Source organism: Oreochromis aureus, linkage group 14, assembly GCF_013358895.1.
Source record: "Oreochromis aureus strain Israel breed Guangdong linkage group 14, ZZ_aureus, whole genome shotgun sequence".
Lineage (NCBI taxonomy): Eukaryota > Metazoa > Chordata > Actinopteri > Cichliformes > Cichlidae > Oreochromis > Oreochromis aureus.
Window position 1 is genome coordinate 28,855,611 of NC_052955.1, and position 12,327 is coordinate 28,867,937.

At 42.6% G+C, this 12,327-nt stretch overlaps 1 protein-coding gene across 4 annotated transcripts in view; it reads right to left on the reverse strand.

Annotated features, from left to right (window-relative positions):
• Positions 1-12,327, reverse strand: part of LOC116313826 (cGMP-dependent 3',5'-cyclic phosphodiesterase) — a 174,586-nt gene that overhangs the window by 18,869 nt on the left and 143,390 nt on the right. For all 4 annotated transcript variants that reach the window (XM_039598135.1, XM_031731635.2, XM_039598137.1 and 1 more), the window contains 9 exons: positions 10,637-10,746; positions 9,790-9,839; positions 9,500-9,559; positions 8,780-8,936; positions 8,130-8,182; positions 5,965-6,039; positions 5,670-5,711; positions 4,398-4,466; positions 4,179-4,309 (listed from right to left, as the gene is read on the reverse strand). In XM_039598135.1, the coding sequence (XP_039454069.1) occupies positions 4,179-4,309; positions 4,398-4,466; positions 5,670-5,711; positions 5,965-6,039; positions 8,130-8,182; positions 8,780-8,936; positions 9,500-9,559; positions 9,790-9,839; positions 10,637-10,746 (747 nt within the window). The remainder of the gene's footprint in view (positions 1-4,178; positions 4,310-4,397; positions 4,467-5,669; positions 5,712-5,964; positions 6,040-8,129; positions 8,183-8,779; positions 8,937-9,499; positions 9,560-9,789; positions 9,840-10,636; positions 10,747-12,327) is intronic.

Genomic DNA, 12,327 nt, shown 5'->3' on the forward strand with positions numbered 1-12,327 from the left:
TTCTGTGACACTAGGCTGGGGCAGTTTAAAATCCTGCCACGACTTAGAAATAAACCATCACTCAGCCTATTTGTCAAAAGAACAATATATCTGAGTGTAAATTAAAAAAAAACAGTGTCTCCATTGTCTCCTTCTAACAATGTGCTTCTGCTCATTCTCAACCTGCTTCTTTTTCCTGCTGCCACTAAATCTGAGATACGGACCTGTTACCAGTGTCACAATATGTTGTTATGCACCGGTGTCACGGGTTAAGAGGACACATTATGAGGGAGAGACAAGCGTCGGCAAACCGTGAATATGATCAGACAATATCTATAATGAGGCGATGCACCTTCGAGATATACGGCTCCTCTAAAATCTGGATGATTGTGCTCACAGAACAGGATATTCATCACATTATATGCACAGTTGAGACCATAATCCTGCTGCTGTTACTATGGTAATGAGATGCAAGCTCTATCATTTGTGCCACTGGCAGAGGGAGAAATTATAGGACATGATCCCTTCTCATCTCTCACAATCTTGATGGAGAGAGAGAGAGAGGGAGGGAGTACAAACACAGGACTGCATGAGAGTGTCTGCACGTGTGTGGAAATCATACAATACACAAAACAACTTTCCCAGTTTCTTAGACAAAACAGAGACAAACAGCTGGAGTGCAAGTTTACAGACTTCTGCACTCAGGAGATAGCAGCATTGCTCTGGGCAACACACACACACACACGCACAACCAAACACATACACACAAACACACGCGTGCCAAAACATAGCGCCAAACCAGGCAGCAAAGCCTCCCGCTGCTTTTAGGCTCATGACCTGACGCTAGATCCTCACACTGTCATCCTCATCGCAGCCATCTGGACACACACACACACACACACACACACACACACACACACACACACACACACACACACACACACACACAACCCCGTTCAGCTATCTTAGTGAGAACCCTCATTGACATAATGGTTTCCCTAGCCCCTTACCCTAACCCTAACCATTAAAAATGAATGCCTAACTCTAACCCTTACCCTAAACCTAACCATAACCTAATTGTAACCCTGACACTAAAACCACATTTTGAGCCTCAAAAATGCCTTTAAATGCCTTCAAAAATGTGAGGACCGGGTTGTGTGTCCTCACAAGTGACTGCTGGTTCTCACAAGTATAGTAGAATGCAGATTTCGGTCCTCACAAAGATAGCTAGACAAGAACACACACACACACACACACACACACACACACACACACACACACACACACACACACACACACACACACACACACACACACACACACACACAGGGAGGATTTCACACAAGCTCAAAAAGTGCTGTGGTACATGTTCGGGGGCGGTCACTCTGTCAAATGATGGACTTTCCACATCTGCCAGTGACACGGAGCGGGACCCAGACTTAAATTATCCATGTAAAACGGTGTCACTCTGGGTTATAATGGGAGGTTTTGTAAGCGTCAGCTCGTGCAGTGAAAGATGGGTGTGCAAAAAAAAATGATTCTGTTGTTGATGGAGTCATATTAACAACCTGATGAGTTGGCGGGTTTTCCTGTGCAGTAAATGAAAGCTGCATAATTTTGCAAGACTTTTAAGAAAGAAACACTGCCGAGTGAGGAGTGATGACAAACAGCCATGCAGATCGAAGGAGGAACACCTCTGGATAGGTGAGGCCTGGATTTCTAACAAAAGCATACACAGGGTTTTCTTGCAAATCATCAGCAAACACCTGAAGATCAGTTCAGCTCAAACTCAGATGGCAGACTGTTAATAATCAGCATTGTTTCCCTTGTATGCTCTCTGCACAGACACTCGGCATCACAAACAGCTTCTGCTGGAACTAACCTAAAATATCCTGATTTCACGTATCAGTGTCAGGCATCTGTGCAGCTCCGTGTGATTTGTGAATCCATACAGCATGTGCACAAATCTGGTGCTTGGCTGGAAAATGACTAAGAAGCTTTAATAGGTAACTTGAAAAGGAATAAAACAATGTAAGCAGCCTATTTTTGTAGCCAATGGATGGGAAGGATGTTTATTTTATTCATTTATTCATATGTTTTGAGAAATACAATATATCAGCGAATATTTTGCAGATTGTTATTCAAATAGGTAAGAAGATTTGCTATAACACATCTATAAGAGATGGACAGACAAACTGCAGATGATCTGTGAACTGTTTTGCTCCACAGTTAAAAAGGTAAAAAGAAATCACACCCTCTTTCAGGTTTTACATATCAGGAGATAATAAAAATCAGCTGGTCCTTAGCAGGTCTTAAAATGAGGTAAATGGAACTACAGCACATAACATATTACACTGCGCCAAAATGCAGTAGCAATGTGTGAAAAAATACACCCTACAAGCTGCTTCCTTGCCACCTTTAGCTGCAATAACTCAGAGCTACATTTTCTGTATTACTTCATCATTTCCTCACATCATTGTGGAGGAATTCTGACCCACTCTTCCTTAAAATATTGCTTTAGCTGATTTGGTTTGATTTGTTTACGCATAGCTCTCTGAGTTTCCTACCATAGCACATCAATCAGGTCTGGATTTTGACTGGACGATTGCGACACTTTGATTCTGTTCTTTTCCAGTCATTCTGTACGAAGGATCATTTTCCTGTCGCATGATCGCATTTGAGTCAAGCTTTATCTGTCAGACAGATGAATTCACGTTTGATTCTAAAAAATTTTGGTACACAGAGGAGTTCATGGTCGACTGAAAGACTGCAAGCTGCCCAGGTCCTGTGGCTGCAAAACAAGCACAAATCACCACCCCTTGATGACAGTGGGATATATAGTATAATATGGTCAAAAATCTTTGGTCTCATCTGTCTAAAGGACATTAGTCCAGAAGTCTTGTGTAATTTGGCAAACCTCAGCTGTGCTGCCACGTGCTATTAAGAGAGAAAAGATTTTCTCCCGGCTACCCTCCCAAAGACTTGTTCAGTCTTTTTCTAATTTTACTGAACCTTTAACATGCTAACTGAGGCGTGCCAAGTCTGGGATGTAGCACTTTGTTTTTTGCAGTTCGTCTGAGCATGACAGGGGGTGACTTTGGGGTAATTTGCTGGGACGTCCGATCCTGGGGTGATTGTCAGCTGTCTCAAATGTTTTCCACTTGTGAATGATCTTTCACACTGTACAATGATGGACTGACTTGTTAATGAAGTACATACCTGTCCTCTTATCCTCTTGCTTCTTATGGAAGCAGTAAGGGTGTACTTAGTTTTTGCATTTTGGTGATGACATATGTGAAGTGTTGGAGTTGCATTTACCTCATTTTTACACCCGCTAAGGACCAGATGATGCTTTATTTTGCTCTGATATATAAAACCTTAGAATTTAAAGAGAGTATACTTTCTTTTAACCATGACTGTATATGCTCAATAGCATCCGGTGCTGGAAAACATGAAATAGCCTCTTTGGGTTATACTGATGCATGAGAGTATTATATATTTAAAGACATTGCCTTTAATTGTAAAGTTGTAGCAGCATGTGCACGTGTCACATGTTGCCGTGCCTATCACTGGTCTGAGTGATATCATTTCTCCGAGCCTTTCCTTACATTTCCATTATTCTGTCTTTTTGCACACACTTTTGGAACCTGTCATCACACTCACATTTCTGACATGTGTCTTTAAACAGACACTCTGCTATCAGCAAAAAATCCCGTATGAATGTCAGCCCTGCCGGGGACTGCACAAGTATTTCTGGGCTACTTAAACTCCAGGGCTGCTTTTGCATCTCAGTCCTTCCCCTGCATCTGTTCATGGCCAACACGAAGCACAACCTGCTGGTAAGCTGCAGATCTTAGTGGAAACAGCAGTGCAGTCTCTGCTACTATAACCTCAACAAATCTGAGCTGTAAGGCGCAACTAATCAGGCCCCATCCCGACATTACTGTAAGCTGCTGTCAGATAAATCTTTGCATCTACCATGAGTCAGCAGTTGTGGCATTAGGAAAAGCCAAATCACTTTTGGACTGACAGCCGAGTAATTTCAAAAAAAAAAATTTCGGCATTAAGCCATCAATGCTGGAGTGATTTCTGAACAGCTGCGAGGTCCAAAATGCGATTTCAGCGAGTGCCGTGTGGTCTTCTCAGCATTAAATTGAAAAACAAACCAAAAAGAAACAACTCCAAGCGAGGACACGTACCTTTTCCCGCCCTCCTTGTTGAACGCGCACGCTAGTGCCACCACCTGACCTGTAGCCCTGCTGGCCACAGGCACACAGAGCATGGAGGAGATCTCACAGCCCAGCATACTGGACAGCTGCCTGCGCTCCTCCTGCCATGGTAGCAGGCAGAAAAGACAAACAGATTAGTTACAGTGATGCAGACAGATAGATAAATACACAAATAGATAGATCTCTTACAGCACTGATGTCTTGAAGAGTAATTGACTTCTTCTTCTCGACAACCTGACCAAAACGTCCAAACATCAGCTGCACAGAAGTGAGAAAAACAAGGAGATAATAAAGACAAGATGAGCACAAGGAAAGTAAATAAAACCAGTATAATGAGGGTAAAATACATATAAAAAAGCTTGTTTATTGTCAGTGAAGCTTATTACCACTGCTAAACAGCACATACAGCCACTTAAGTTTTTTTTTCTTGTGTCTTGATATCTCTCTTCACCGGCTATTATCGAGATTTCACACATCATTTAGGCTGGGGCACGCAGTCTATTCACACGATAATGGAAAGCCTGTTAAATATGCTACACAAGCAGTGCAGCCAGAGACAGGAGAGTGCAAGCCACCCAAAGGATGTCATTACTGGTCCTCACCAAATTTCTTAATTATAACTCCTGCTGAGGATTATAAGTGATTACATGTGGGAGGCGTATTCTATCATGGCACTCGAAAAAGAAAGAAAGAAAGAAACTACACGCAGGGTTGCAACACTTGCATCATAATTCTGTTTATTAAAAATCGGAGAAAACATCCCTGAAATCGGCACTTCAGCTTAACAGACAACATTAACGAACAAGAAGCACTCAGAGAGCGCAAACCTCGGCCGGGGCAGTTCACCCTCAATAATTTAAGGAAAAACGATCGCGTTTTGTATAAATTCACTTTGTTTTCTTTGTTACTTTTAAACTTTAAGAAGTTTGTAGCGCAGTAAAAACAAGTGCAAAGTGCAGGCTTTTGTTATTTGCCCTGTTGAAACCCATTTGAATATACTTGAGATATTTTTTCTATAATTATTCTTCATGATCTTTTATTTATGTGGATATAGCCTTCATTGCTTGTATGCAGTCACTGCAGACAGTGTTAGTTTTAAACAGCTCTGTGTAGCATTAATATCAGTTTGACAGTTTTTGAGTGTTAATAATTAAATTGACCTTGAAGACCTTGATGGGTGTATGTACAAAGTTTTTCAGAATTCATTCAAAGCATTTTGAGCTCTCGTGTTTACAGACAGAGTTACAGACACGCAAAAGCTATTAAAACATAACCTCCCTCCCCGAAGGAAATGAAGGTCATTCATGAGTAAAAGGGAAAAATAAAAGAGTTGATGGAAACACGATCAAACCGGTAAAAAAAACAAAAAACTCTTTTACTGGGAACATTGGAGACAAACATGAAATGTAGATGAAAATCAATAAACAATAAGTAAATTATTGCATTGATATTTTGCCTCACCGGGAAGCTGATCTCCTCTTCCAGGACTTTGTCTCCGACTACCTAAAAGGTCAGAGAGGTCAAAGGTCAGGAGTTCTTCAAATGTTAATGTTCCAATTGCTCTTTGATAAATGAGTCATGGTGTGTGTGTGTGTGTGTGTGTCTGTGGCGGTGGGGATGAAGAGAACAGCATGTGAGAAAGATTGGTGTGTGTGTCCATGTTGTTTTTTGTGTGGTATTTCAAAGATAGATTATGAAAACAAATGTGTACGACAGTGATAAAGATGTGTCTGTGTGTGCGCATTTGTGTGTATACCTGGCAAAATAGCTGGTGGTTATCCTCAGAGACCAGCAGCAAACAACAGCACTGCGACCGAGTCTGCTGCTGCAACTGCGGAAGAACACAAACACAACATCAGTCCTGACGTATAATCACAGAAATCTCTCTCTATCGGACTCGCTCAGATTGTTTTAAAACCTTCAATTTACTATTCTTTGGAGTGTAGCCTAGGCGCGGAGATAAGATAAGAAATCGGCGGACGGTGAAAAATGACTGCTCCCGGGGCGTGGTGAGAATTCAAACTGAGTTTTGCAATAGATTAAAATCTGGAATGAAATTAGGTTTTTATTACGCTAAACAGACGGGATTTATTCAAGTACATTTTCAGCGTAAGCCCCGCAGTTTGCTGTGATTTTCCAAGATGGATAAACAGAAGAAAATCACATTTGGTGTCTGCGTGTGTGTAAATTAAAGTGTGTGTGTGCTCAAGCTCCCTGAAGCTGTTGCTCTGTAAGACCTGCAGAGTTGCAACCAATTTCCCGCTGCTGTCTGTGATGAAAACATTTCATTCACATTCATAGACTGAAAATACACTCTGAGCTGTATACGCCCCTGCACGCACGCTGACACAAACATATACATGCACACACACACACACATATGCAGCAGCGCTTCCTCACACAGCATTCTTCTCCGTAATCCACCGAGCTGGATGGAGAACAAGCAGAACAGGAATAAACGCCAGCCACTGCCAACACATTTGCCCCCCAGTCTCTCACACACACATATGTGCATGCACACAAAGCACGCTGCTGCACCCTCATATAATAATAAGCCCCTCCAACCCCTTTTTCAAAATGCTGTTAATACCATAAGAGCCGCCCCGAGCTCTTCCCACCCGAAAAAGCCCACCATTCTTCAGAAGCAACAATCCCATGCTCCTCTTGCCTCTCCTCTCCCCTGTGCCCTCACCCCCATTATTTTTACAACTGTAAAAATAAACAAATAGACAAAAACAAATCATGTCGGCTTTAACATGCATCTTTAAAAGCCCTGCAGTCTATTTTGCACCACCGCAGCCTCTGTCTCTCTCCCTCGCTCTCATCTGTGAGATGGATGGATGAAGGAAAAAAAATCCAAAGCAGGTTTAGGGGCATGAAAGGATGCAGGCCGCGCTGCCGTTGTTCAGCACCGCTGAGCTGGTCCCAGGGTAGCACAGGTTGCACAGAAGGTCAGGTAGGATTGACTTAAGCGTTTACAGAGAGAAATATCTACCTCGCTTTACGCTGGTTTTCGGAGCAACCTTTGCTATCCGTGTCCTCAAAGACAGCATCTATAATTTCTGCTGTGCAGGGACGCCGGTAACAGCTGCTAATGGTAAATGAGTTCATCTGATAGCGTCCGCCTGCTAGTGCATTTTCTCATTTTAGAAACATAATAGAAAATGAGGAAAAAAAAAGTTGTCGAAGGAAAGCAGCGAGTTCACTTGGTTCCTTTAACTAAATTAAAAATACTCGGAATACCTGAAACTCCGAGTATGTTAGGGCCGCAATTATTCCGACTATTATGAGATTATGAGTTGCAGCAGTGGTCGTGATTAGAAATTGGTGATGGTTTTATTTTTCCTTTTCATGTGAGGACAAAAGACTGTGTTAACATTTTCTTTTACCAAACTCTGAAGAAAAGAATCGCGTCCCTGGATCCATCAAGCTTCCTTGGATGGACTGAAGCTCTGTCCATTTGATGCAGCATAACCTTCAAATTTCTCTACTTTCTCTTGCTGTATTCTCTCTCTCGCCCTCTCTTATCATCTTCTTCTGTGAATATTTCCATACATTTGAATTGTAGCCAGAGTCCCGCTGACTACAATTTACTGACTACCGTGGCTGAAGCTTGATAACTCTGCTCTCTCTCACGGCTCTCTGCACAGCTCCTCCTTCCCTGCAATCAATCTCTACACCTCTCGCTCTGCTCCCCTGGCTTCAGAGAGTGTATCATATAAGAAGGGTGCGCACATTAAGGGGAGACTAATGGAGTAATTGTGTGACAATAAGCTTGTAGTAAAAATAATGACAGGAAGAGAGGTAGAAATCACCGAGAAGGATTTTATGTGTTGAATGTACTGTACATATTTAACACACAGTGTGTGTGTGCAGGTTGTGTGTGTGTGTGAAGGCGCATGAGTGATCTCAACCACTTACATAATTGATGACTTTAAGCTGGAGAGAGGCTGCATCAAGGTCATAGAGCTCACCTAAAAGAGAGCGGGAGACAGAGAGAGAGAGAGAGAGAGGATGAAGGGAGGAAACACCAGCGTAGAGCAAGGTCAGAGTGGCGTTAAGGAAGAGTGGGAATGCAGAGCATGTACGCAAGTGGACAGAAAGCAAACCAGGGAGAGATACACTGAGACAGCGAGGTCGGGGAAGGGTGAGCAGGAACCAGCTAACAGAGGGACTAATAATGAAGACAAGACATGGGATGGAGGGCTGCCCGGACTGCAGATGAAGACAGAAGGAAAAGAAGTGAAAACTGAAGCAGAGGTTGCAAAAAAAAACCCAAACCCAAAAAACATCTAAACAGACTAAATGCAAGCCACATTTTTTGACAGTTATCAGGGAGCAAACAACATTGATGCGTATGTGTGAAGGAATAGCATTAAGCATGAGATTTAAAACAATGCTTTGTGTTTTCATCAATCTCCATCTGAATTCCCACAGCTCCATTATTATATCCCACCTCTCATATACGCATATGCATGTATGCATGAGTTTGGTGTTTTCTCAGAGAAGAGTGAAAGAGGCAGAGATGAAATAACGTCTGTAAAGTGTGTGTGTGTGTGCTGTGTGCGTACCACAGAGCTGCAGGATGTTGCGGTCCAGCTCGCAGTAGTCCTGTTCTGAGACATTGAGGGGCAGCAGTGCATTGTGGGACTGTAGTGGAGAGGGGCTGAGAGGAGGCCTCTGGTAGGATGTCTGAACAGCTTGGACCCGCACGCATGCCACCGAGGCCTGCGACACCACGTGCACGTAAAAAGATAAATTATAACCTATAACCTAACCCTTTCGCTCCAACCAACCTTCATCAGGTACAACATTCACATCCACCAGACACCATTCAATCATCCAATTAAAGGAAAGCTGTTTATTAATCAGATTATGAGACTGGTTTTGTAATAAAGCCTCTAAAAACTAAAGAAAAAAACTACTCAAATTTATTTATCAATTATATCCACACAGATTAAGAAAAGAGGGACCACAAGCATCATCTATTTAACATTATACACAAGATTTGGATCCATAAAACAACACAAATGTAAAATTGGTGCGTATCAGTACTACAGACTATAGTTAAGGAATAGAAAATAACATCACAGCTTGTACAGATAGTTGTTAATACTTGTTCGACAACCAGTATTTCCTAATTTCCTAATACAGCAGAGCACACGCATTTATGCTGTTTTTGTTCTTTGGTACAACACTCTTTAGTTAATCAACACACGCCAAAGTGTGTTGATTAACTAAAGAGCACTGTAGCTGCTGCCAAGCTGTTTTTATCGCAGGAGCAAGCTTACATGTTTTTCCAGCACGCTCAGATGCAGTTCATCCTGATCAGATAGTGGACCGCAGCCCACCTGCAATACAAAAACACACACACAGAGTGGAAAATCAACAAAATGCTATTCAGTCGAGTTGGTGGTGCGAGCTGTGTGGTCTCTGTGGAGAACTGAATTCACATATGGCGCACGACTGCAAAAATCTGCCTTTTGCTTCTTTAATAGGAGACTTTAGAGGTAATGACCTTCCCTGCTGCAACTGGTTTTGTTACTTTGGACGATTAATTTTTTGTCCTTGACTGACTCACCAGTAAGACAGCGATGACCTTGTCCTGCTCCAAGATAGGAATGACAACAGCTGAAAGAAAGAAAGAAGAGCATTCAGAACACATCATGAATTTATTCAGGGGTCCTTTAAGCGTCCTTTAATTTTCCTTCCGTGTCCTTGTCTAGCTCCTAATCTTATTTGTTCGCCCCCACGTCTTCTTGTGCTACATATGCAAAAGAAAAATATGGTAAAAAGTACACCTGATGTCCTTGCATAATACTTTTTCGTCCTCTGTTCTTTAATTTGTTTTTCTCATCTTTAAAACACCAAATCCTAATGAGCAAAATAAATGTCGTCACCGAGGCGTGCTGCTGCGCGTGTGGACAGCAGAGGACAAAACAAACAGAATGATGGGTTTAGCACTTTGGTGCCAGGCTAACTCTTTCCCTGCATCATTATTGTGATGGGTGTTCAGTATTATGTATCGATTCGCACAGTGCAGAGTGGTCATGCATGTGTACTTTAGGGTCTATAATTACACCTAACAAAACTAAACGTGGTATTTTGAGTCTATTCACTCGTCTCCATTTGCTCTTCTGCATTGTTTCCTCATCAAAGACCTCTCGTTGCTTTTTTTAGTCCTCTTGTCCAGCTTTTCGTGCCCACACGGCTCCATGCTTCTCCCTCGGCAACCATCGCCTCTCGCTACTTCCCTCTCTATCTCCTCGTACTTGTTTTTTTTTCCTCCCACGTTCTCACATCTCTCTGCTCTCATGCACGCAAGCGAGCTCCCGCGCACATGCACACATTTGCGAACAAGGACATGCTGGGCACTTTGTCTGTCCGCTAGCAACATTAAAGCCCTACCCTTCAAAACATAACCACACCTCTTCTGTGTGCTGGTAACGGCGCTGCGAGGCAGATTCTGTACTTCTCTGGCAGTTCGGATGGAGGAAGGCCGGTGCACTGACATCGTTTCAGCTGGTCCACGATGCTCCTGAAACAGATATATGATAGATAGTTGAGTGTGACTCTGGTCTGAGACAGACAATTACCCGTGCCATATTCGAAACAAAAGGGAGGAGACAATCTGAAAGACATCTGGAGCAAAAGGAAAAACAAGCGGCAACATTATAAAACCAGATGTGTGCTGAATTCATTCATACTAACCAAAACACCCCTGAATAGCCCTATTATTCATGGTGAAATTATAAACTCACCGCAGCCATTTGTGCATATGTGTGTGTATGTGTGTGAAAGAGCAAGCCAGGTGTGAAGCCAGGTGTGATGGCAAAGGTGTAGGTCTTTGTGGGTGTTGTATTAAATAAAGAAGGCAGGTGTTTCATGCTAAAATATAGGACATTAGGGCAATTGTGTATTTTGGGTCGGCTACCGCACGCAAACATAGTGCATGCCTCGTGTTAAAAGTGCACGAGCATAGAAAGCAACAGGAAGAGGAAGCAACACGGTTTCGCCCGTGCACACAGTTAGATTCAAGATGTATGTGCTTCAGATAATAATCGGTAAATCCCTCTGGCAGCCACACACACACATGCACACACATGCACACACAGAGCTCCCCCCTCTGTTACGCACACGGGCTCTACAGAGTCTGAAATCCCTCAGAGCGTTGAAGCCAAATCTCTGCATGGTGCATTGATTTAAAAATGCCCATTTATTCAAACTCACTGAGGAATATTGCACTTCAGTCAAAAAACATTCTCATTGTACTTCACTACTGTGACAAATACAGTTGACCTTTGCGTAATGTATTTGGTTCAAAACAGCTTTTCTGGGTACAGCGGAGAGCAAAACAAATGACCCCGAGGCACCATGAACAATACTGTTATTTGCTGTTGTGTGAGCACGTCTGACAGCACATGTGATGTTAAAATGTGTGTTTTAATGTTCGGTGCGTGATAATAAAAGAGCAACTAAAAGTCTCATTTTGCTATTGATCTGACACCAAGTAAATAAAGGGCCAGTATCACCAATACCGATACTTTTAACTACTTTAAAGGCACCTTATTTATGTCATTTCCCAAATAATAGTAATAATTTAACACAGTTCAGCGGTCTACACACTGAACTTGGAGGATAGCTGTTTGTTTTCGTGTCAGATGACAGTTGCAAATGCTGCTGCCTAAATCTATAATGTAAATCTTATTTGTCATAACTACTTAACCATCAAGAAGAAAGTGGGGGAAACACTGATGGTTAAATTGTTTCCAGGGGCTGAAAGGCTCCAGACTCTTTTACTGCGGCGCCGTGCTGATGTAATACATCATCCAAGGCTCACCCAGAAAAATATGTCATACATATGGAGGGCAGCACATCCATCATGGATCACTCATAGCGAGCAGGGTGGTCCCTCTGCTCTTCAGCTTAGAAGATGCGGCGTCTACAACTTCCACAAAGACGTTTTCATTGGTCAGACCACACTACCCCTCGCTCCATATTTAATGAGCTCGGGCCCAAAGAAGGTGGCAACAAGTTTGAATCTTGTTTATTATCATATCCTTGCACTCCGGCCTTGCATCTTTCTTCTGCAGCATTTGTCATTTGGCTTGTTTGGCTC